The following is a 25,117-nucleotide window of genomic DNA, read 5'->3' as shown; positions in this document are numbered from 1 at the left end:
CCTATACAGTACGGTACACCTCTCTCTGCACCACTGGCACTGTCCCATTCTCTCCCGGGACTCTCAATTGAAACAAACCAAGCAGGACGTGAATTTTGTCTTCCTTTAAACATGTACTGCCTGAACTCTAAGGTAAGATCTACTAACTGCTCGTAGTGATGCTTATGCTCAAGCTTATTTCTTGATACTGGAATACTGAGTGTATCCTGTGTGTGTGTGTGTGTGTGTGTGTGTGTGTGTGTGTGTGTGTGTGTGTGTGTGTGTGTGTGTGTATATATAAAGAGTTCAGATGCAAAAGCCTCTAAGTGCCATCTGAAATTTTCTTCTCTGATCATTTTTATCAAGCTTGTATATTTAAGTTCAATAATTTCACTTAAATGACAATGCAAATTACCTATTAATTGTAATTTAAGTGAAATTACTGAACTTAAATATACAAGCTTTATAAAAATGATCATTCTAGAAGAAAATTTCAGATGGCACTACTTAGGCTACGTTCACACTGCAGGCTGAAACGACCCAATTCCGATTTTTTTGCCCCTATGCGACCTGTATCTGATCTTTTCATGACAGTCTGAACGACACAGATCCGATCTTTTCAAATGCGACCCAGGCCACTTGGGTATGTGGTCCCAAATCCGATACATATCCGATCTTTTGAAATGCGACTTCAGTCTGAACGGCCAGGTCGCATGTATCCGACCCGCACGTCATTGATACGCGGAAAACGTCATAATTCTGCGTTGAAGTAGTCGTCGGTTTGAAAACGGACTGCATATTCGTCGAGCTGAGGTAAATCTGCCGAACGGGTCGACCTCGACGAGCCCGTTAATAATAAAAAAAGAAAAAAAAAGCCCACGGCCATTATATATACGTTATGTTAACTTATTTGTGCTGAATCTGATATTAGATAGGTCAGCGGCTGCTGTCTGGCTCTTGTGTAACGGTCGCTGCGCGCGCTCGTGTGTGTGTGTGTGAGAGAGAATCACAGTTAAAGTTTAGCTACTTCCGCAAACAACAAGTGACGTCGTTGACCGTTGAGTACTCTTCTGCGCATGCGGGTCACTTCTGGGTCATTTTGCGTTCACACAGGAGATCACAAAAGGTCGCATTTAATTGGAAATGTGAACGGCCTTGCAAAAAAATCGACTTTTTTCAAAAAATCGGAATTGAGCATTAAGCCCTGCAGTGTGAACGTAGCCTTAGAGGCTTTTGCATCTGAACTCTTCACATATAGGCTATATAGCTATATATGAATTTCCTCCAGTGTTTACATTATAAACCTTATAACACCATGTAGCCTAATATTTGAGTATCTACTATCACGGTCAGTTTAGTTCCTATTTATCTGAAGTGTGTTGTGTTTACAAGAGGGCATCTGTTTTACCATTGTATCAGCTTGCACCACTAACGTATAAATTAGGTCAAAGGTGTAGTCGGGGACACTAATTAGGATTAGGGACATTAACATGGCCACTTTGTGTGGAATATCCGATCTTTAGGGCTATGCTGTGATTCCACTATTCCATCATTTTACACCATGATGTATTGACTTGCTAATTGACGTTCACTGCATTTACTTTTTGTTTTAAATGTATTCTTTTATTAATTTAAAAATGAAATGTTTTGAATCCACTTGTTATCAAAAGGTAAATGATTAGTAATAAGATGTTGTGGAAAGTTAGTTTACCTTTGGAATCTTGTCTACAGCGAAGTAATTGGAGAAGGCTTCAGAAAAAAATCCGATCGGAATTAAGAATTTGAAATAGCAAACACAGTTGTGTGTGACACTATCAAAACATAACTCCCAACGTAGCACCATTAGCTCAGCCAATGGCATTAGTTCGGGGGCGGTCGTATCTGTTGGCCTGACCAATTAGATGATCAGGAAACATGTTTGGAAACAGGCAGGCAGGGACTTTGCAGTTGCGTTTGGCGGTAAACAAATTTCAGGTTTTATTTTTATTTTTATCATTTAAAATATATATATATATATAGTAGGAGTAGGAGAGAATGATGTGGGCGGAGGAGATAAATGTCAAACTGATAAAAGCAGAGTCGGGCTTCAGGAATAGGCTATACTTCACTGGAAATCCTGTTGGTTTGGAATTCCCACAGAAAGGCAACATTTGGATGACATATGGCGCTTCGTAAGTAAATATGATTTAGCCTGACTCAAGTGTGGTACACATCATACATGGATGGAAAGATAAAAAGGATAAAAAAACAGTTCATCTTTTACTCCATCACTAGTTCACCACGTAATTATGACAACCGTATACACATTTAACCACAAAAGTCATATACATTAGTTACTTTTTTCTATAATGACAATAAAGGTGTTTATTGTCATTAGTGTTAGACTTAATGCAGGTTGAATGACTGACTGATTGATTAGGTATAATATTCGATACAGTTTTGCACCAGTATAGCACCCAGTAGCCTAGTAGACAGTGGTGTGTACATCATCACTCACTGCATGTCTGATTATAAAACAAACAACTATGGCAGACATAAACAAGCTCATAAAAACTTAAAGTCATAACCTAAGTATTTGTTAACATTTTTACTATTAAATAAACTTTGAGTTCACTGCATCATTCAAAATCATTGGTACACTCATTCTCTCATATCAGTGCACTTGGTTCATCATGTCCCAACTGGAAAAGCTTAAACTGGTAGCTGGTCCAATCTAGTAGCTTGGTCAGGTCACCACCAGCTTGACCAGGTGCCAGCAAGCTTTGGCAGATCTTGCAGACCAATTTTACAAGCTAAGGATTGAAACTCACTGTATTATGGCTACACATGGCTAACACATTTGCATAATGTCCACCTATGTTCTACGTTGTCGGCCGGCGAACAACTTGACCCGCCCTCAAACACTGTAGCTTTGTCATATGATTAACATCATGTCGAGAAGACGCTGTGTCCTATGCAGTGAAAGTAAATTTGTTTTATTTTCACTTCCGAATGATGAGGCTGCAAAGAATCAGTGGTTAATTTTTTTAATGATACCAGAGCAGTACAACTACAATCCCAATATTATGTTGTGTTCCATCATTGTGTCCATTAATGCAGATTGTCTGTTCTTACTACTTTGAGTATTGATAAAGGATGGAGCAAGATTTGTTTTACAAACTTTAATGGTACATCAGTCATCAACGTTAGTGCTCGGCTAATGTATTTGCTGTTATTGATACAGTTAATGATACAGTTCCCACATGCACTGCAATAAATGAGAAATATACACATCGGTTTGTTGATGGACATACACTTGTTAATGCTGATGGTGAGTAATTACAGTTGCAACATCTCATAATGTACGTCAAACTGAGTATAGCGTATCACTTGGAAACAGCCAAGTCGCTCTTGCGATGGAGGTTCGGGTTAAATAACAATTTTTCCAACATTTCATCATCGGACTCGTGCTCGGATTGATATGGTAAAATCAATGCAATCGTTACTGTCTTTACAGTGTGCACGATCGCTGAGGACTGAGGAAGCCTGCGGAGCTAAAGTAACCGTGTGTAACCGCGCTGTAAGCGGAAGGTCAATCATAACAAACTGGGCCGTCTGGCCAATCAGAGCAGAGCAGGCTCTCGGAAAGGAGGGATTTAGAAAGACTGAATCCTCGGATGAGTTGTTTGAGAGTTATTGAGTTATGAGGTGATGTGCAGTGTATATTATGAGAAAATGAAAGCGTTTTTTGACCTTTGATGCATATAAACCTGTTGTAGGAGACCTCCAAAACAAAATTTGGGCACTTTAACAGGTTGGAGTGGTTCATTGGTGCAAAGAAAAAGCAGACATGATGACTAGGTTTTAGACAATATTACTGCCTTTTGAGTTGGACACATTTGAGGACACATACTGTTTTAAATCCATTCCAGTCTTATTTGGTGCGCTTGTTCAACCGTTTCACTGAAAAGAATTGGTTCAAAAGCAGGGCAGTGCATAGACATTTTTAGGGGCAGTGGCCCTGTCTAAAAAATGTATATCTCAAGACATGAAACTAAAAATACATCAAGTAAGTAGGGCAACTGAACCATACATTACCTGAGGAAGTCTAGTAATTACATTCTTTTACAGTAATGAGGTAAACATCCGCTGACTCAGGTTCCATCAGAACCTCAAATGACCGTCCCAGCAGTCTGAGTAATTAAACATCTATCAGTTTGTAAAAAATAAAACAGAGACAATTTTACACCAAATGGGCTATGAGCCACAGGTTGGTGAGTGGGTAGTAATTAGCAGAAAACGGATCCACCTAATCAAAGATCAGTAACTAGACTCCAACAATGTAATTTTGTGCAGAAGAAGACAGGTAGGAGGGGAGGGAGTAGGGTGTTAGCTCAGGTTTCCACAGCCTTGTGTTACACATGGTGGGGCAGCGGCCGCTAAGGAGAGGTGCTGAATGAGATCTTCTCTTGCTGCCCCTCCATGAATCATTCAGCATCTTGGAGCAGACCAAGAGCTGAGTTTAGTAGTGGTGCTTAAAGTGAAATAATGTCACGAGAGCTCTTCACCATGGATAGAAACGTGAGATAGAGAAAGAGAAGAACGGTTAGAAAGAAAAAGCAAGCAGAATTGATCAGGACTGAATGTGAAGTGGATCACTCTAGATGTGTCTTCTTCTGGTCTGAGTTTCCATCATGTCAGGGCAAACTGGACACTGAAAGCCCTTTATTCTACTGAACACTGGACTAATACTAGGAGAATAAAGATTCATCTATTCTGGAAAAAGCAATGGATACTGAGGTAATTCAGGAATATTTCAGACGCTTATAGCTGACTGTGCCCTTTTTTAATTTGGCCTAAGATTAATTAGTATTAAATGTTTGTCTCAAGATTGTGACAGAAAATTAGATCTTATTACGAGCATATTTGTTTTGAATGCTAAATTAAAAATACACAAACTATTCAAATAATTTTTGTTCTATAAGTTCCTCTTGGTATTTCTTTTTTTACATTTGAGACTTGTTTCAATATTTAATGCAAATGTGACTGCAAACGACCGTGAGAATGTTATTATTTGGGGGTAAAATTGAGTTCTCCCTCATACTTAATATATATATATATATATATATATATATATATATATATATAGAGAGAGAGAGAGAGAGAGAGAGAGAGAGAGAGAGAGAGAGAGAGAATCCATGTAAATGGTGTAAATAGGTTCAAAAAGGTAAATCAGACTTTTAGCTGTAAATATTTGTCAAGACTTTGTTTAGTGACTTTTACAGAAGAATGTGGGTCAGTGACCAACGATCAGCTCTAGCTTTTTCCGAAGTCTCAAGCCATATTGTGAGCTGAGAACTGGGATCCTGTGACATACTAAAGTTTTGGGACAATAGCGTGGCCTCTCAGATGATGGTCATTTAGCCAGATAGACTTTCCTTCTCCCTCAAAATCAGCTTTAATGTCTCAATGACTCACTCGGAAATACAACAAGATGTATCTAATAACATTGACACCAAAGTGGAAATCTAAGTCCTCACGGAAATTAAATTGTGGTTTTTTCAATTAAAGTTCCCTTGTAGTCAATAATTGTATCCCTTAAAACTCACCTTTGATCACCAAAATTACATATTTAAATGTTTTTTCCATGAAAAAAAAAAAAAACTTCATGCCTTAAAATAGCTTGAATGTAACTCTACACCCTTTCCTCATTTAGTATATGTGGTTCTATGAATATGATAATTAGCCCCGCCTCCACTCACTCACACAAGCTCAGAGATCCACTCGTTGACGTGATTGGTTACAATGTAGTTTGTGACGTCAGAAACAAGCGCTTTCACACCACGTTTTTGAGAATATCTTTGGTTCACTACAGTTTTAAGAAGAAAAGACAGCAATGGTGTTGACTTATGAATTTGCACATGGTTTGTCTTAAAGCATATTAAAACACCACATTGACAAATAAAACAACATTAGAAACTTGATTTTCACCACAGAGGGACTTTAAGACCTGATTAGTTGTGTAATTACAGGAGGAAAATATCAGCAAGCTCAAACTACCCAATGGTAATAAAAAAAAAATTGTATACACTAGATATACACTACAGTATAATGTGTATATTATTATAATACTGTAAATCATTATGATATATATAATATTGTATCATTCATATGCATAGCTAAGTATTCACGTCGCAACCTAGTAATTTTAAATCTTTCCATCGGTTATTGGTACCAAGAAATAAAAGTTTAAAACACTGAGTTTAAAGCTAAGATGATGATTGTCTTTTAAACAGATGCAATACATAACATTCTCTGTGTAATGGGAGAGGAACACTGACAGACTGCCAGAATCTTGGCATCCCCTCTTGGCTCTAGTTTGAGTGCTCTTTGCCAGCTTATAGACAGGACTCAAATGTGATGCCAGCTTTATCTTTCAGAACATTTCCTAGTCTCTGTCTGCACTTTTGCTTTTGTGGTACAATAGACTGACAGCTTACTTAGCTATATTTATTTGATAACACTTTTTTTCAATAGTCCACTTTAGACATTTTACTAACTATAAGTAATTTTGCAACTATGTCAACTTCCAGTCATTACAGTATTAGACTGTCTGCTTAATATCTGCTAACATTTGATTTTGATGCTCCTCCAACATTTTATTTTTATTTTTTTATTAAGCAAACAATACAATACAGATAAGTACATAAAGATAACAAGAAAACCAAATACAGACATGTACTGGTGTGCCACAAACGGGACTTTGGTGTCACCAGCCATTCCCATGTTGTTGCGGTGTATCCATATAAATGGCCCACCCTGTATATACGTATATATATATATATATATATATATATATATATATATGCTCCCCCAACATTCTACTAACTATAAGAAACTTTGCAAGTATATGTCAACTTATTCTATTAACACTAACCCCAACCTAACAGTCTACTAATACTCTGAGTTAGTTGACATGTAGTTGCAAAGTAACTTATAGTTAGTAGAAAGTGGACTATCGAATAAAGTGAAAAGTGTAACCTTTTATTTTACTAATGTTATCAAAAACTGTTTTAAATATTCCCTGGACATGCAGTTTAGAAAATTAAACTTGTAACTTATTGTGCACATCTTGTGGTTTCAACTGGACTTCTTCAAATATGATATTATTGAGAGAGAGAGAGAGAGAGAGAGAGTGAGAGAGTGTGTGTCTCATCTGTTCTTAGAGGTAAATCAAGCATCAGTATAGCACCAGACAGGAATGGTTCATTTATTTTTTGTATGCCTGTGACCTTGGCCCAAATTCCATCCCATGACAGGAATGGAGAGGAACCGTGTAATCTCTGATAGAAATAGATTTGCCCTCGGGTTTAAAGGAACCAAGATAGGACAAACCTATGCTGAGCAGAGCTTTTCAGGATGCAAGACAATAAATCCATAACGATTTCTGTTTTAGACAGATGTTTCTTGACACACACATACACGCAGACCCCCGTTTCCTTAGCAAACTTTTTATTAATGACTTCCCATGGTGGAAGTGGTGAGTGTGATATGACATTGTTTCCTGTTGTACTTGAAATAATCACAGATGCTCTTTACAAAACTGGATAAAATCACACAGTTCCCACATCATTACACAGAGAAACAATCACTGCACTGAAGGTAAGGGCTCCCACTTTTACTTTTAACTATTTTTTAAATGTGCATTCTCTAAATACATTTTCAAAATATTGTTCGAGTTCTAAGATAGGCCTGTAATATGAGAGAACCAAAAAAAAATATTTATGCAAATTATTACACAAATTGTAGATTTAAATGTATTCTTGAAGTGAATCCTGAGCAGAGCATGCAGTGCAGCTGGACTAAAATACAGCTGACTGTGATATGTCTCTCTAAAAATAAACTATGTAAATTCGCTCAGTTATTTTAATGTTTTTAAAAAAAATATGTAACAGTTTAGGAGTAGTAGCCTATAACTCAGGAATAGTATGTCATATCAAGAATCACACTGTTGCAACAAATACAATTTAGTATCAGCTATAGTGTTTTTCTTTAACAAAATATAAATTATTTAGCCTTTGAATATATAGTTAATATTTGCAATATTTGCACACTGTAAAAATGTGTACACATTTAGGCATGCATATGATTAAGGTGATCTGTTGAAGTTCAATTTGAGCATCAGAATGGGGAAGAAAGGAGATTTAAGTGACTTTGAAGATTGAACGTGGCATTATTGTTGCGGCCAAACGGTCTGGTAGTCTGAGTATTTTCTCGGGACATTTTGGGCCCCTTAGTACCAATCTAGCGTTGTTTAAAGCCACATCCTACCTGAGTATTTTTGTCCATGTCCATCCCTTACCACAGTGTACCCATCTTCTGCGGCTACTTTCAGCAGGATAACGGGCCATGACAAAGCTCAGATCATCTCAAAACTATTTTCTTGAACATGACAATGAGTTCACTACACTCAAATGGCCTCCACAGTCACCAGATCTCAACCCAATAGAGCACTTTTGGGATGTGGTGGAATGGGAAATTTGCTTCATGGATGTGTAGATGACAAATTTGCCAATATGTAATATGTCAATATGGACCAACATTTTTACCAGCACCTTGTCAAATCTATGCCACGAACAATTAAGGCAGTGCTGAAGTTTCTTTATTTTTAAGATTTCTTTTTTAAATAACTTTTTTTAGAGGACATAGGACTTCATCAACACACAAAAATATATCCTTCCTGTTTGTCAAAAGACCAAGGTAGACCCTGCCGTTATCAGTTTTGATTGATGAATGTTCCTTCTGATGGACTGTGCAGAAAAAACATTTTAGATTAGATAAGTAAGGCAGGGCTCAGACAGTTCATGGCATTTTGTTGACAGGATTTGTTCAAGGCCACATCCAAAATGATATATTAGCCTACTGGATGTAGAGTGATAAAGTGATAAATAATAAAGTCAGAGTGAAGGAAAGTCAGTGACGTTGGTACATCAGTGAGAGACTATTTTTAAATAATCACCATTAAGATAAAAAATAAATAAAAAAATAGTCAATTAAATAAGTTAAATAAATAAGTGTTTTAAAGATAAGTTTTAAAGTACAAAGCACTTGTTTCAAGCAACTTCTAATGCTGTTGCTGCACAAACTTACAGTAGACTTATAAGGTGAAAACATTTAAGTTCATAATGGTAATTAATTCCTTAATGTCAAACAGGAAAAATCATGAATATTTGTGACGTATAAAAAAAAAAAATCGGTTTATTATTGTGCAGTTTAATCTTCTCCTTGAAATAAGAACACATCTGTAAAAACACATCTACCTTTTATTGGAATCGCTGATCGATACCTGTTCCTTTATTTTTCTTGTCTGTGATTAACAGAGTTTAGAGGAGCGCTGCCAGCGGATCCTACAGGAGATGGAGGGGTGTTTGACGGCTCGGGACCGGGTGGGCATTCAGGACTTTGTTCTCCTGGACGCCTACACCAGTGAGACCGCATTTATGGACAACCTTAGAAAACGGTTCAACGAGAACCTTATATATGTGAGTCCTGCACCCACTCATGTGACTTCTGAGAATAGACTGGGATAAAGGCCGGCAATGCAATATCCAGTATCACTGTTACTTTCATTATTGAGATGGGGTAGAGAATAATGTGGACTCTCATGCTGAACACAGGTCACTGTACACAGCAGGTATCCTACTAAGTGAAAATGTTCTCTATACATCTCATTTGCCTTGTCGCAAGAACTGTAAACTCACTTTGCTGATGATTCAGCATGGACAAGGTTATCGAGGGCACCTTACAAAGATAAACCTCCTATACGAAACTGCTGAGACAGTTATATTTCATTATGATCCTTCTTTAACCTGTGAGTTTATATTTTTTTTGGCAGATTGTTCCAGAACAAACTCTTTAAAAGTTGACAACATATTTTTTAAATGTTTTATTGAACTCGGATCATAACTCAATACTCTTTTGAGGCAAAGGACTGGACATTTTTTCTTAAATGTCTTTGTTTTTCTTACTTAGACCTACATCGGGACCCTCCTAGTGTCAGTAAATCCATATAAGGACTTGGGTATCTATACCAAGAAACAAATGGACATTTATATGGGAGTCAACTTTTTTGAGCTGCCTCCTCATATGTAAGTTTGCATATATACACAGGAAAAATACATTATATACAATATATACAAATTATACTTTTATTCCTCAGGGATACATTAAATAGATCAAAAGTGACAGTAAATACTTTTACATTTTTACAAAAAAATATTCTAAATATTTATAATTTAAAATTATAATTAATTATTTGAAAATAATTTTTCAAATAAATATTCATCAAAGAATCCTGAAAAAAAATTGATAATAAGAAATGTTTCTTGAGCAGAAAATCAACATATTAGAATGATATCTGTAGGATCATGTGACTCTGAAGTAACGAATGCTGAAAATTCAGCTTTGCCATCACAGGAATAAAATGCATTTTAAAACAGTTGTTTCAAACTTTAATAATATATCACAATATTACAGTTTTTACTGTTTTTTTTTTATCAAATAAATGCAGCCTTGATGATAATAAGAGACCTTTTTTTAGAAACATTTAAAAATATTTCCGACCCCAAACTTTTGAATGGCAATGTATATATACACATTTACCGTTTGTTCTTAAACTTTACTTTCTTATGTTTTCTTACTTATATTCTTCTTTGAAGATCATTGTTTTAAATGTAGTTTTTCTGACCTCTCAGATTTGCACTTGCTGATAACGTGTACCGGACAATGGTTAGTGAAACCAACAACCACTTCATCCTCATCTCTGGTGAGAGTGGTTCTGGTAAGACAGAGGCCTCTAAGAAAGTCCTGCAGTTCTATGCAGTAAGCTGTCCCAGCACTAGACTCCTGGACAACGTGAGAGATCGGCTCCTCCTTTCAAATCCGGTGCTGGAGGTCAGAATTTTTTTCTAAATTTATCAGTTGAAAACGTTGAAAAATTCTCAGTGTACATGCTCAAAGTGTAGCACAATGTGAAGTATTAATGCTGAGGGCTTTATCTCTACAGGCTTTTGGAAACGCCAAAACCCTGAAAAATGACAACTCGAGTCGATTTGGAAAGTATATGGACATACAGTTTGACCATCGGGTAAAGTCCGATTCGGACAGAAGCAGAATAGCAGAAAAGCATTCCTTACAAATGTAAATACTTGCTTATTCTTTTAGGGAGCAGCTGTCGGTGGCCACATCTTAAGCTACTTACTGGAAAAGTCAAGGGTGGTCCACCAAAATCATGGAGAGAGGAACTTCCACATCTTCTATCAGTTAGTTGAGGGAGGGGAGGATGAGCTTCTTCGCTGGCTTGGTTTGGAGCGAAACTGTCAGAACTACCGCTATCTTATTCAGGTGAAAAACACAGATATTACTTTACTTTTTTTTTTTTTATTGATGCATAGACTTATCAGAGCCATAAACAAAGTATATTTATTTTATTGTTCAAAATCAATTTCTGGACAGGGAGAATGTGCCAAAGTGAGCTCCATTAATGACAAGAGTGACTGGAAAACCGTTCAGAAGGCTCTTACTATCGTTAAGTTTAGTGAAAAAGATATAGAGGTAAGATGCTCTCAGAGTGATTGGAGTTCGAGCATGTTGATTTGAGTTTTTGTCTGGTGTTGTCACTGGGTCAGTGTTGAAGGCTGATTTTTAGAAAGAGAGGTCATTGTTTAATACCTTTGTTCTTCTTTTAGCATCTGTTTGCGATCATTGCCAGTGTCCTTCATCTCGGGAATGTTCACTTTGAGGCCAGTGCTCTGGGTTATGCCACATTAAACAGCAGTGCAGAAGTGCACTGGTTGTCAAAGGTATGTTCATCTGTCACTTATGTCAAGTTTTAGAATATTTATGCATTCAAAATGGGATAGTTTATACTGTAATGCCAATATTGACCTTTGACTTTTGTTTCTTTGTTGCAACCCATTTCTTCTTTATTCATGTTCTTCTCAGTTATTGGGCATCCCCTCAAACATGTTACAGGAGGGTTTAACTCACAGGAAGATTGAAGCCAAAGCAGAAGAGGTGATGAAAGAAGGATTCTGAACATGGGCTTATTAGTATTGTCTATGTTCTAGTACTCATCCACTTTAGATCGTTTTCTTATGCCAAGTAAATACAACATTTAATGTGACCCAAATACTAGTATGTTTACATAAGCACACTTACTGAAATATTGCTTGTACTTGTTAAAATTATTAATTGCAACATACTGTAGGTAGCCTATATGCAATTTTTAAATATATATTGTATGACACATTAACTGTTGCATACAAATGATGTTTTACATTCATATTCCCATATGAAGTTGTTTTGGACAATTAGTTTTAAATGGTAAATACATTTATATTTAAATAATATTAAAATCATTTTGAAAAGTGATTTAAGAGATGGAATAGTATGATATGTTTCTGTACTTCGGAAATGCATGATTATGGAATATTTATCATTTTCAGGTTCTAAGCCCTTTCACCGCTGAACATGCGAAGTATGCCAGGGATGCACTAGCCAAAGCCATCTATGGCCGCACATTCTCATGGCTCGTTAATAAGATTAATGAATCTTTGGCAAATAAGGTATGCATGGTTTACAAATTCTGCTTTTAATAGTGGTATATAACAATAAATGAATTAGTCAATAGATTATTAGGTGTTCGATATATTTATTCTATTAATGCAGGATTCAACCAGAAAGACGGTGATTGGGCTGCTTGACATCTATGGATTTGAAGTGTTTGATGTGAACAGGTGACACTGAAGCATTGCAATCATACACATTACACATTTCCTTCAAGAAAACTCTTAAAATGGGTTAATTAGTTAAAACCAATTTGTAACCTTCTTATCAATATAGTTTCAGAACAAGCCCTCTAGACACAAATAAATGTGCCATTACTGTAAAGTAGAAACACGTTGCACTGATGAGATTATTGCTATTGCATGTAAATTGTCTTATTTTGTTAAGTACTAGATAAATATTTTGATGGATTGATGTTTACCATGTATTTATTTACTGGTGATTTACTCCTCAGTTTTGAACAGTTTTGTATAAACTTCTGCAATGAAAAGCTTCAGCAGCTTTTCATCCAGCTCACCCTCAAATCAGAGCAGGAGGAGTACGAGATGGAGGGAATCGAGGTGAAGTACATACATCATTAGTTTGAAATCAACAAGGCCTTTTCAGATATCTACAGATAGTAATGTTATCTAAATGCTTTGTTACACAGATCTGCCTCACTTTCTGTGCTTTGCCATATTTTCATTGATAAACTTTTTTACCCCATGTTGACATTTTAGTGGGAGCCAGTGCCATTCTTCAACAATAAGATCATCTGTGACTTGGTGGAGGAGAAACATAGAGGCATCATATCAATACTGGTACGTAGAATGGATTCAAGCTGACATACATGACATGATTAAGGGTGCTTTCACACTTGGTTCAATTGTCTGGTGCGACTGAAGGCAGGAAAATGCATTGCGTTGCTCACCTCACTTTTATATTTTGGTTTTTAAACCTTTGGTTTGGTTTTCAAAGCGTCAGCACATAACGGCACTTGCGTCTATCTGCCGTACTGCAAATGTTCTCTCTGCTTGCAGTGCTTCAGTCACGCTTGTCAGGAAAGAGAGGAAGAACACACACAAACACACAGGCTGCATCCGAAATCGCATTCCTCCCTAGGTCAAAAACAGTATGTGACAAAAGAAGCATGTCCGAATTCACAGTACACATAAAAGAGTAGGCAAAAAGTACCGGGATGACCTACTACTTCTGCCGAGATTCTGAAGTGTGCAAACGATGGACACTTTACTTTCCCATGAGGCCACGGGAGAGGATTTGTGAATGGCAGTAAAGCGACGTAACTGATGCTGATACTACACACAATTGCATACCGTACACACAACATGGTGCGCATTATCAAATCATATGTCCAAGTTTTAATGTCACGAGGCAACGATTTTTATCAGGACAAACTTTGAAGGTCTTGATGGACCCAGAAAAAAATAAAAAATTTATCACAAGTACATTTAAAAAGTAATTTATAGAGAAAATGTTTGTCTTTTTTCGAAGTTGAATTTTAGCAAATGTTTGTATTTATTGTATCGTTTGTTGGTTGGTTGATTTCTTTTTTGTGATTATGATTTTTTTTCTTCAATCAATAAACAACACATATCATACAGAGAGAGCATTCGGATGAGAATAGAAATAAAATTTAAATAAAGAAAAATAAAATAAAAAACAAACACATACACACAGAACACAACACACTTAACAAACACTGGCAGCAAACTCATATTGACTAGAATATTCAAAGAAGCTCTTTAAGGGCAGAGGCTATATTCATCCAGGTGTTTACAGTGGTTGTCTTTGCCTTATTGATCTTTGCAGTTGTACTGTTGGTTGGTTGATTTCTCACAAAGTTTTTCCCATGAGGCCATGGGAGAGGATTTGTGAATGGCAGTGAAGCGACTTAACTGATGCTGATAGGTCACATGATAATGACAGCATGGCGAATGTCGTATGTCCGGACATTCATACTACACACACCTTCATACCATACACACAATGTACCTTTTTAGTGATCGTGAAGTAATTACTTATTGAAAATAAGTACCTACTCAAGAGAGTATGCGATTTCGAACGCAGCCACAGCTTTATCGAATCATGCGTCATCAATAGCAGTTTACTTTCAACAATTTAGTACGATTGCGTTCATAATCAGCAATGAACCGTACCGGAGTTCACATGAACCATACCCTAGGCCTAGACCACCATACCCAACCGAACTCTGACGTCAATAGAACCCGGGTGCACACCAAAAGTGCTAGTATGAAAGCACCCTTAGCTGCGTTCATATTTCTGTCGAACTGCACTAGAGTTCATTTGGACCTTTTTTCAGGGGTCTCGGTCAGCTTGTTTGGTGCGCACCAGGGTTTGGATGGCAGCGTTCACACTCACACACACTTAGTTTCTTTTAATTGAATCAAACCTGCCAAGTGTGAACACACCCTAAGTCACAGTCTTTATGTCTTGTATCCCGCATTAAAGGATGAAGAATGTCTGCGTCCTGGAGAAGCCACAGATTTTACATTCCTGGAGAAGCTAGAGGAGAAGATGTGCGGTCACCCTCATTTTGTCACGTGGGTGAACATTTTAAATTCTTTTTAAACGGACATAACACCCGTATTTAAATGCTATCATAGTACTTCTGTAGGCATTAAAACAGGGATGTCCAATCCTGTTCCTGGAGGGCCACCTTCCAGAGTTTAGCTCTAGTCCTAATAAAACACAACTGAAGCTGCTAATCAAGGTCTTCGGGATCACTAGAAACTTCCAAGCAGGTGTTGGAGCCAAACTCTGTAGGAAGGCAGTCTTCCAGGAGTAGGATTAGACACCCTTGTATTAAATTAAATCCTTAAAAAATAATAATAGCTAATTTTGTAGATCCTGAAGGTATATCGTTTGCTTTTATATAGATATTACAGTCAATGGCCTTAGCTAAGATCTTCTCCCGTGGTGGGAAAATATGCATCTACCCTTTTAATATAGACATGACCAAGTTGTGTATACAAGGTGTTCTCTAGGCCATACTAGACTGACTCATGGGCATTTATTGAAGGGTGAAGTGCAAATATTGTTGCATTAACTTCTGTAAAATATGTTTTTGGTCTGTATAAAGGTGACTTGAATTGTTGAATTTTGTATTATGTATCTGCCATGTAATATAACTTGTAAAGCTGATATAGCTGAACAACTAAAACCTTCACATGCAAAGTAGAATTGAAGTGCCATGGTACAGTAGTATTTGTACTGCTGCAAAGGTATTGTATTTATTGTAAGGTACTGTATTCATTTATTAATCCAATTCAATGTCTCTAAATCTCAGGCACAAATTGGCTGACCAGAAAACCCGCAAGACCTTGGAACGAGGGGATTTTCGACTCCTACACTATGCTGGAGAAGTTACTTACTCAGTTGTTGGTAAGATACTGTTTTGCAAACTGTTTTAAGACAAAAAAAAAAAAAAAAAAAAAAAAAAACATTTATTTATCTTGATCTTTTTGTTTTGTCAGGATTTCTTGACAAAAATAATGATCTTCTGTACAGGAACATTAAAGAGGTAAGAGGTTTCCCCACAGCATGTATTCTCTATTGGTCATCTTTAAAAAAAAAAATATGACTATGAAATCGTCATAAAGATAAAACTTATTTGTTATTGTTTAAGGTCATGCGACAGTCTAAGAACAGTATTATCCAGCATTGCTTCCATGCTATTGAACCTGACGGCAAGAAAAGACCCGAGACGGTATAGTGAAAGATGTTTAAATAGCTAACTAAAAAACAAATAATTATAACAGCCTGATCTATATATTTAAAATGTTTTTCTTGTGTTAATTTTCTGGCAATAAGAAACAAATATACAGATTGTTTGACTACAATTTTAGTAAAATTAACACAGCAGATTGAAAACCTGAGAGCCACTCATGATATTATTTCCAACTTTATCTTTATTTAAGCAGTGGCAGCACTTTAATTTACAGAAATCAAAAATACATTGTTGACTGTTTTTGTGTACAGGTAGCCACCCAGTTTAAGAGCAGCCTAGCAGGCCTCACTGAAATCCTCATGACCAAAGAACCATGGTATGTGCGGTGCCTGAAACCCAACCACTGCAAGCAGTCAGGTGAGCCTTTCACTTCACACCTCTTGTTAGTGGTTTTGTCTGCTGAATGTTTTACCAGACGGTGCCAGTGACCTCTCTCTCACTCGCCTAACCTCAGATCACTTTGATGATGTCATGGTGAGACATCAAGTCAAGTACCTGGGGTTAATGGAGCACCTGAGAGTCAGGCGTGCTGGGTTTGCTTATAGGAGAAGATACGAAGTCTTCCTAAAAAGGTGTATTTGCGTTGTGTGTTTGTTTCCAACAATGCAACTTGCACACATCTTTTGTATCAGGTGCTTGTTCTCACTTTTTCTCACCTGCAAACATGATCATTGCAGATATAAGGCTCTATGTCCTGACACATGGCCACACTGGAATGGGACACCAGCAGAGGGAGTGCAGCAGCTCATCAAACACCTTGGCTACAAACCAAACGAGTACAAGATGGGAAAGTAAAAACTGGCTACTGCAATGATACTGTGTTGTTCTTCTAGGACCAGGAAATATCCACTACCTATAAAATGTTTATAAAACAAAAATATTTTTTCCCTCTAATTTCTCAAGGACAAAAATCTTTATTCGCCATCCCAGGACTCTTTTTGCCACTGAAGATGCATTTGAGGTCTGCAAGCATGAACTGGGTAAGGTGCCAGTAACATCTGACAAAAGAAGGCTGGGATCCCCTGAGGGTCTAGTTATGATTCTTGCAATTTCAGCTTTGACCTGACTGGTTGGTATCTCAAATCTCTTTTGTTACAGCCACAAGGATCCAGGCCAAATACAAAGGCTATAGGGTGAAAGAAGACTACCAAAGGCAGAGAGAAGCAGGTATTGAACATTTCTTGTTTAAAACACTAGAGTTATTAAGAAAACCATCAGTTGAAATCACAAGAACCTTTCTCCCCTCTAGTGACGGCCCTGTACATAACATTACTTTTAATAAATTTTTAACAGCTACCAAGATTGAAACATGTTGGAGGGGCCTTCAGGCCAGAAAAGAGAGGGAAAGAAGAGCCTGGGCTGTCAAAGTCATCAAGAAGTGAGACAATCATGTCAGATCCTTCCTGTCAGTTACTTCTGCTTTTATGTGACCAAAGTAATGTTGGAAAAGCTTTTATACAATCACTGAATGACAATTAAATGAAAGTTTTATTGATCTAAATATGATTTTATGTAAATGCACATGTTTGGGATCAGTAGGATTTATTTTTTAATACAATTTTGAAATACTTTTATTCAGCAAGGATGCATCAATTTGATCAAAAGACAGTATAGACAGTTAAAATGTTACAAAAGATTTCTATTTCAAATAATGTGAACTTATATTTATGTGGAAATGTATCACTGTTTTCAAATGTTTCACCCATTTGAAATGGGTACATTTAGTAAATTTGCTAATTATTTTTAACCATAATATTTCAAAATATTTGACTATTTTACATTTACATTTAGTCATTTAGCAGACGCTTTTATCCAAAGCGACTTACAAATTAGGACTAATTTAAGCGAGTCATCATAAAGAGGCAAAAAACAAAAACAACACTAAGAAGTGCTCAAAATACGAAGTTCAGGTATTATTCAGAGTAGCATAGAGTAGCATATTTTGATCAAATGAATGCACATTAAACAATCAAATTGTATGATTTTTGTTCTGTAAGATATATTTTTTCCCCAATCCTGCAGGTTTATCAAGGGCTTCATGAACAGGAATCAGCCTGTAAGCATGGACAACTCTGAATATCTGGCCTTTGTCAGACAGAGCTACCTCACTCGACTCAAAGAGTATCTGCCAAAATCAGTAATAGACAAAACTACCTGGCTGACTCCTCCACCAATAATGCAAGAGGTAGTCCATATATTTTTGGACCCGTTATCATTAAACCACTGCAAAGTTATTGTTATAGCTGAGGTTCATGATTTCACTAATGAGACTTGACATTTTTATAAATTAATCTATAGGCCTCAGTGCTCTTACGTAAGTTGCACACACGTCTCCTCATACGGAAGTATGTTCGAGGGATCAGTGCACAGAGGAAGGTGCAGGTAAAATTGTCATTTTCACCTCTCATTTATCTGAACATTTATTTTCAAATTTTATTCTCTGGCTGGAATACTTTTACAGTTCTATTTCATTTTCAGCTGCAAATCAAAGCACTGACCAGTGACATATTCAAAGACAGAAAAGAGAACTACCCTCAGAGCATCTGCCAACACTTTGCTGACACTAGGATAAGTAAGAGTTTATGATTTGTTTTATGTACTTCTGCTGCTGTAATTGTAAATGCAAAGATCAAGTTATGAGTAAACATTACACAACTTCGCTCTTTCTATGTTTATTGTCTTCAGGTGAACAAGACATGAACGTCAAAGTCTTGCAGCTGATTTGTCCTGAGGGCATTGAGGTATGTAAAACTTTACATACACATGTATGTACACATTTCTGAGATTGTTTGACTATGAGTACAGTAGATCTGTATTCATTTATTTTTTAGTCAGACAGATGTTTATATAATGGGCAGGGGAAACGGATTGTAAACTCTCTCTCTCTATACAGTACAGTGTTCCAGTGATTAAGTATGACAGGAATGGCTTTCGGCCACGTTTCAGACAGCTGATCTTCACCAAGGCTGCTGCGTATCTGGTGGAGGAGGCCAAAATTAAACAGAGGGTGAATTACAGCTCGCTTAAAGGTAAATCTCAATGTCTAACAGTACTGGATAGATTACTTTAAAATGACAAATTTTACAAATAAGATTACAAATTGTAGTCCATTACTGAATACAAATTACATGATAAAAATTGTAATTAGTAATGTAATTATTACTATATTAATTATATTACATTACACATTTTTTTTATTACTTTTAGATTACTTTTGATCTAACTTATTTATAACATTTAAAGCTAAAATTTTAATCAAGTTAAATTAGAAGAAATGAATCATTTGAAAGTTAAAAAAATCCAAATAAAACTATCTAATAAAAAGATTAAATATTTAATTTGTTTATGCTGTGCAGCCTCTCAATTTTGCATGTAATTTGTCACATCTGTTTTTTGTTTAATTTCATGTTCTTGTTTTCATGTCTTTTATTTAAACAAAACATGAAAAAATACAAAATATTGGTTAGATTTGACTTGACAACCTAAACTTGACCATGAACATGAAACGCAAAACTCTCTGTTACAGGGAACAAAGCTAGACAGGGAACAATGGAAACATGAGGTCTATATATGTACACAGAGACTAATGACTAACAAGGAACACCTGTGTATAATCAAACAATGAACCAATGAGAAAACAGAACAGAGAAACACATGACCTGAAGCAACCAATCAGAACAGGACACATAAGACTAGAGGTGTGTTCGACATCGGCTGCGGCTGGATGTAACCGATTGGCGAGAGTTGCGTGCGTGCGTGCGTGCGTGCGTGCGTGCGTGCGTGCGGGGAGGAGCTGAAAACGGAGACGTGAAGTCAGACACTTTCTGCTTCTCGTAGTGACGCTTGCGCTGTGCCTGTGTTTGCATACTTTACCACAGCTGAAGTGAAATAAGCACAATTTTTGTCAAATACACAGACTTTTCAGAGACATTTTCATTCAATACTTAATGTACTGCTAAATACAGCGTCTGTTTGTTCAAGAATAAAGTTAAACATAAGCCTATACTATCAATGAAGTGGGGTCTACATTCTTTTATCAGTTTTATTTTGATAAACATGACACGATATAACATTGCACAGTTACAAAGTAAAGATCCGCACACCGAAGAGCTCCCATTCACAAAATGTATTTCAAGTGTGACGTTTCGGGCCTTTACGGCCCTTCCTCAGACTCACAGGAAATACAATACAGTTGCCCTTTTCTAGTCTCCGTGTCATGTGATTACATCACCACATTATCAGATTCATTTAAAAAAATATACATTTACATCCAATATTGCACCATGCCCATGTATACCTAACATACTCATCACAAAAAAAAAACAACAACACATAATATATACATACACAGAATAAATATACATGTCAATATATCAAAATACAAATGTATAACATCATACCTATGAATATGGATTATTGCACATTGTCCGTATCAAATTAATATCCACATACAATGGACACATCAACTATTATACCATGTCCGTGAATCCATCATATATACATAAATCACATATCATATATACAATAACATTGCGACTACATGAAAAGAGATTTTACAGTTATAAAAAAAAACTGATTTGTGAGCATTTGTGGAACTGAAGGTGTGAGAATAACGTGATTGTTGTCTTGCGGTGAATCCGGCCAATCGTGAAACAGCTGTGTCGTCATCAGGCTGAGTCTTCCATCTACTCTCGAATCGCTCTCTCGCGGTACTTTGATGGCATACGTCACAGTTACATTGCGTCGGCTTTGTCTCGAGTCGGACAAAAATTCTATCCGGCATGCACTGCTTCAAGTAAGCCACCGATCGGTCTGCGCAGCGCTGCATGAAGTCAAACAAGCCTTAGGGAAACAAAAGACGTCCTGCATCCCAATTCGCCTACTTATACTACGCCCTAAAAGTATGTACTCTTTTTGTGAAGAAAAAGTACATACTTTTAAGTGTGTAGCAAAAGAGGAGACAAGCTTTGAGACACATCACTTCATACAAGTGCGTCTTTAATGGTTGCTCTCTGTTGCATCCTGTCACAGTAAACTGTGCTGTCAGTCATCTTGTCACAGTTCAAATCCTCCACATTTCATTTAATTTCCTACTGTATCGGAAACAAATGTAGTAGCACGTTGATCTGCAGTCGCTGGTCTTTCATTCGGAGACGCTCCTCTTATTAATGCATAATGATGATGCATTTAAAAGTTAATGGCCAAACGGATCGACCACATTGTTATTGCAGATGAAATATAATGGATGACATTAAATAAAAATTTATCAGGTTAAACTTTGATTATTAGTCACTCAAACCTTTATCTAAACCTCTTACCTTTGGTCGCGCACATCCGCCATGTTTTGCAGGTTCTAAACACTTTTTACTTGTGTTTGTAACCGAATCCTCCTCCAAAGCACAATGGGTTGTGGGCAATATTAGCCTTTAGAGTGTGCACGGATCCACACTTCAAAATCTACCGGGGACTTTTGACATACTTTTTCCAATATACTGTGCTTTGGGACACACTTATTCTAATCTCGCATACTATTTAGGATGGATAGTATGGACATTGGGATGCAGGGATGATCAAATGAGGGCAAGGAATCACCTGACAAGGAACCAGGAAACATGACTACATTTAAAAATAAAAGACATGAAAACAAGAACATGAAATTAAACAAAAAACAGACATGACATAATTATAGTCGCCTGACAAGTGGCCAGTCTGTGTGTGCAATTCCTCAAAACTTTTGAGAAAGGAACATTTAAAAATTTGATTAGGAGTATTTTAAAATGTAATATAATCTTATTACAAGTATTTCATTTTTGTAATCTGATTATGTAATCCAGATTACATATAATCAACACTACTCGGCACAGATTCCCAATAATTAAGTATGATTGTGTGAAATTTGCAATCAATTCAGATTTCAGAGGCATTTATTTAAATATATATTATTTTGAATATAGTCTATGCATTCTAATATAAATATAACTACTAGAAAGTATCAAATTTCATTAAAAGCTCATTTTAAATTAATAGTTTTGATTTTAATAGGTTATTTTTCAGCCTTATTTTTATATTTGAATTTTTTTTTTTTTTTTTTACTCTTGTAACACACCATTACTAAATAGTAAAGTTCCATATTATACCATACAATAACTTTGTTTACATAATATATATTTATATATATATACGTATTTACAGGGGTGTCTGTCAGCAATTTAAGCGACAACTTCCTGATTCTCCATGTCACATGTGATGACACAAAGCAAAAAGTAGGTGAACAAATACCTTTGTGAGCGAGTGATTGCTTTAAATGACAGTCATGTGGTAAATTGAAACAAAAACAAACATTTTGTTTACACACATGTATAGTAATAGAAATTGAATACAATAACCTGTCATTGAAATATTCTATTTTTAGGGGGACCTGGTCTTGCAGTGCAGCTATCTATTCGAGGCATTGACAAAAATCTGTGTAGTGACAAAAAACCGAAGCCTTATCAAAGTTGTACAAGGAAGGTGAGATACTTTTACCTGAATTGCCTTTGGATACTCGGTCCTGCTTTTAGAGATAAATAGTTTGTTGTATTGGTAACACTTTACAATAAGGTTTAATTTGTTTTTTATTAGTTAATGCATTAACTAAAATTAACTAACTATGAGCAATACATTGGTTTTTTTTACAGTATTTATTGATCTTTGTTAATGTTAGTTAAAAAAAAGACAGCTGTTCATTGTTTGTTCAGGTTAGTTCACAGTGCATTAACTAATGTTAACAATAACAACATTTGATTTTAATCATGTATTAGTAAATGTTGAAATTGACATTTAAAAAAGATAAAATGCTGTAGAAGTGCAGTTCATTATTAGTTCAAGTTAACCAATGTTAACAAATGAAACCTTATTGTAAAGTGTTAGCATTGTATTTAAATGCATGCATTATACATATACTGAATCATTGTCATTTGTAGTGTGAGGTTTGACATCCAGCCTGGCAAAGAGGGCTTTGTGGATTTTAAGAGCAGCAGTGAATGCATGGTCTACAGAGCCAAGAATGGACACTTGATGGTGGTGGGTTCACATAATGCAAGTGCATACAACATAATGAATACATTGGAAACATAAAAAATATTAAAAGTGTAATCTTTATATCTTTGTAATCAGTTGTCATTATATACCACTATAATGTGTAATATAATTAAAAATGATGTTGAAATTAGTTACATCTATTTATGCGATCATTTTGAAGACATTTACATTTTTCTTTTGTAGGAATCTGCACGGACAAAATCTCGGTGACGCGTTTCTCCTCTCAAAACGTATCTTCAATGGCCCAATTAATGCATTTCAGTCAAGTTTAAACACTACAATTTGCCCTAAAAGAACCTACACTCTAACAGTTTCCTTAATCAATCACACCTGATTCAACTTATCAGTTCATTAGTATAAACTACAATACCTGAAATGAGTTTATCAGATAATGGAGAGGAAATGTGGACTTATGGGGCTATTCCAGGACCAGGGTTGGGTAACCCTAAAATATTAATTTATTTTTCAAGGGACAAATCATGAAATATCATTGTAATTTATTCACCAAATAAGAGAAAAGGGAAACAAGTCAGACTGGTGTAATGGGTAATTGGATTTTTTTATATTTTTTTTTTATTTGAATAATATCAGGTTAAATTCTGTATTTTAGTTGTATATTTTACATTGTTTTTGTGTATTTATAAGCCCATGTTTTGTTATAAACATCCAGCAGTTAATGAAAATTGCTAAGTTTTTTATCACATGAATTGAGTTTGTCTTGGTTTTTGCTAATTGTGGATCTTTCTGGTGGACAGAATATAGAAAAATAGTTGCTTCAAAGCACAAACCTTTTTTCCTCTAATGATGTAAATGTGTTAATTTTGTTAAATCATAAAAGTTAACTGTTCAGTAAAAAAACCCAAATATGTGCATTAGTTACTCTGCCCAAGAATCTTTTTAAAACTGTGTCAATTGTGTTAGTTTATTTTGTTCTTTATCCCATACTGCCAACACCTGATTACATAGGGCATGCCATCTTCTGCTTTGCACTGACAAACATATAACAAATATCTAACAAATAGCTGAAACTGGCTTCATATGCCCAGAACACCAGAGCAAAACAATGCATGCATGATGTAGGCATACACAACATTTGTATACATTCAAATATAAAAATGCCACTTGTTAAGAGACACAGAACACACATGTAATATCTGCATAGAGATCTGATAATCAATTCCACAACAAGCAGTTGTTGTCCTTTATATAATACTTTATCTAGCCTAGTGCATTCAAATTTCTGTAGCAGTAGCGTTGTTAATGTACAGAAAATATTAGCATTTGTATAATTTCATATAATCAAGATGTTCAACTCATTTAATGATTATGTAGTGTTTGTTTTTTTTTAAATAAAAATTGTGATGTCTGTTTTTTCTCCTACAAATTCAGTTCAGCCATGTATAAACTGTATTATGACTGCAGTGGTAATAAAGTGGTTATTAATTATTGAGTTGTACTTTGTGGACATTCAACATGAGACCCTGATGTTTCCTATATAAGCATAAAAATAGAAAAAACTAATGTATGATGATTCATAAATCATATTGAGAATTTTTGGAGTAGGCTTATATGAGATGATGATGACCTAATATGAAACTGTTTGTTGCCACCTCGTGGTGAATGAATGGAGAATGTTTTGATCAAGGGACTTCGATATCGATGCCTCAAACTATTTAATCATAAAAATAAAAAAGTTTGAACCTT

The 25,117-nt window shown here is 35.9% G+C and overlaps 1 protein-coding gene across 1 annotated transcript; it reads left to right on the top strand.

Moving 5' to 3' along the window:
- Positions 1 to 24,859, top strand: myo1hb (myosin IHb). Its single transcript, XM_082170587.1, has 32 exons — positions 1 to 132; positions 9,339 to 9,500; positions 9,991 to 10,106; positions 10,713 to 10,911; positions 11,024 to 11,104; positions 11,182 to 11,361; positions 11,473 to 11,571; positions 11,706 to 11,819; positions 11,962 to 12,033; positions 12,465 to 12,584; positions 12,688 to 12,755; positions 13,040 to 13,145; positions 13,305 to 13,385; positions 15,055 to 15,146; positions 15,893 to 15,987; positions 16,080 to 16,126; positions 16,232 to 16,312; positions 16,585 to 16,690; positions 16,788 to 16,905; positions 17,011 to 17,124; positions 17,237 to 17,313; positions 17,432 to 17,500; positions 17,627 to 17,711; positions 18,356 to 18,518; positions 18,632 to 18,715; positions 18,812 to 18,905; positions 19,019 to 19,074; positions 19,227 to 19,362; positions 22,526 to 22,596; positions 22,746 to 22,843; positions 23,296 to 23,395; positions 23,597 to 24,859. Exons 1-32 carry the CDS (start codon positions 112 to 114, stop codon positions 23,621 to 23,623), a joined length of 3,132 nt encoding a protein of 1,043 aa, XP_082026713.1. The 5' UTR covers positions 1 to 111; the 3' UTR covers positions 23,624 to 24,859.
- The last annotated feature ends 258 nt before the right edge of the window (positions 24,860 to 25,117 follow it).

This window comes from Leuciscus leuciscus (assembly GCF_965113295.1).
Source record: "Leuciscus leuciscus genome assembly, chromosome: 5".
NCBI classification, from domain to species: Eukaryota; Metazoa; Chordata; class Actinopteri; order Cypriniformes; family Leuciscidae; genus Leuciscus; species Leuciscus leuciscus.
This window is presented reverse-complemented; position numbering and strand designations above follow the sequence as displayed.

Excerpts from the sequence above, each read along its gene's own strand:
- myo1hb (XM_082170587.1), top strand. The coding sequence starts at position 112 with ATGTACTGCCTGAACTCTAAG. Across the intron at positions 13,146-13,304 it reads ACGAGATGGAGGGAATCGAG|TGGGAGCCAGTGCCATTCTT; the intron begins GTGAAGTACATA and ends TTGACATTTTAG. Across the intron at positions 13,386-15,054 it reads GAGGCATCATATCAATACTG|GATGAAGAATGTCTGCGTCC; the intron begins GTACGTAGAATG and ends CCCGCATTAAAG.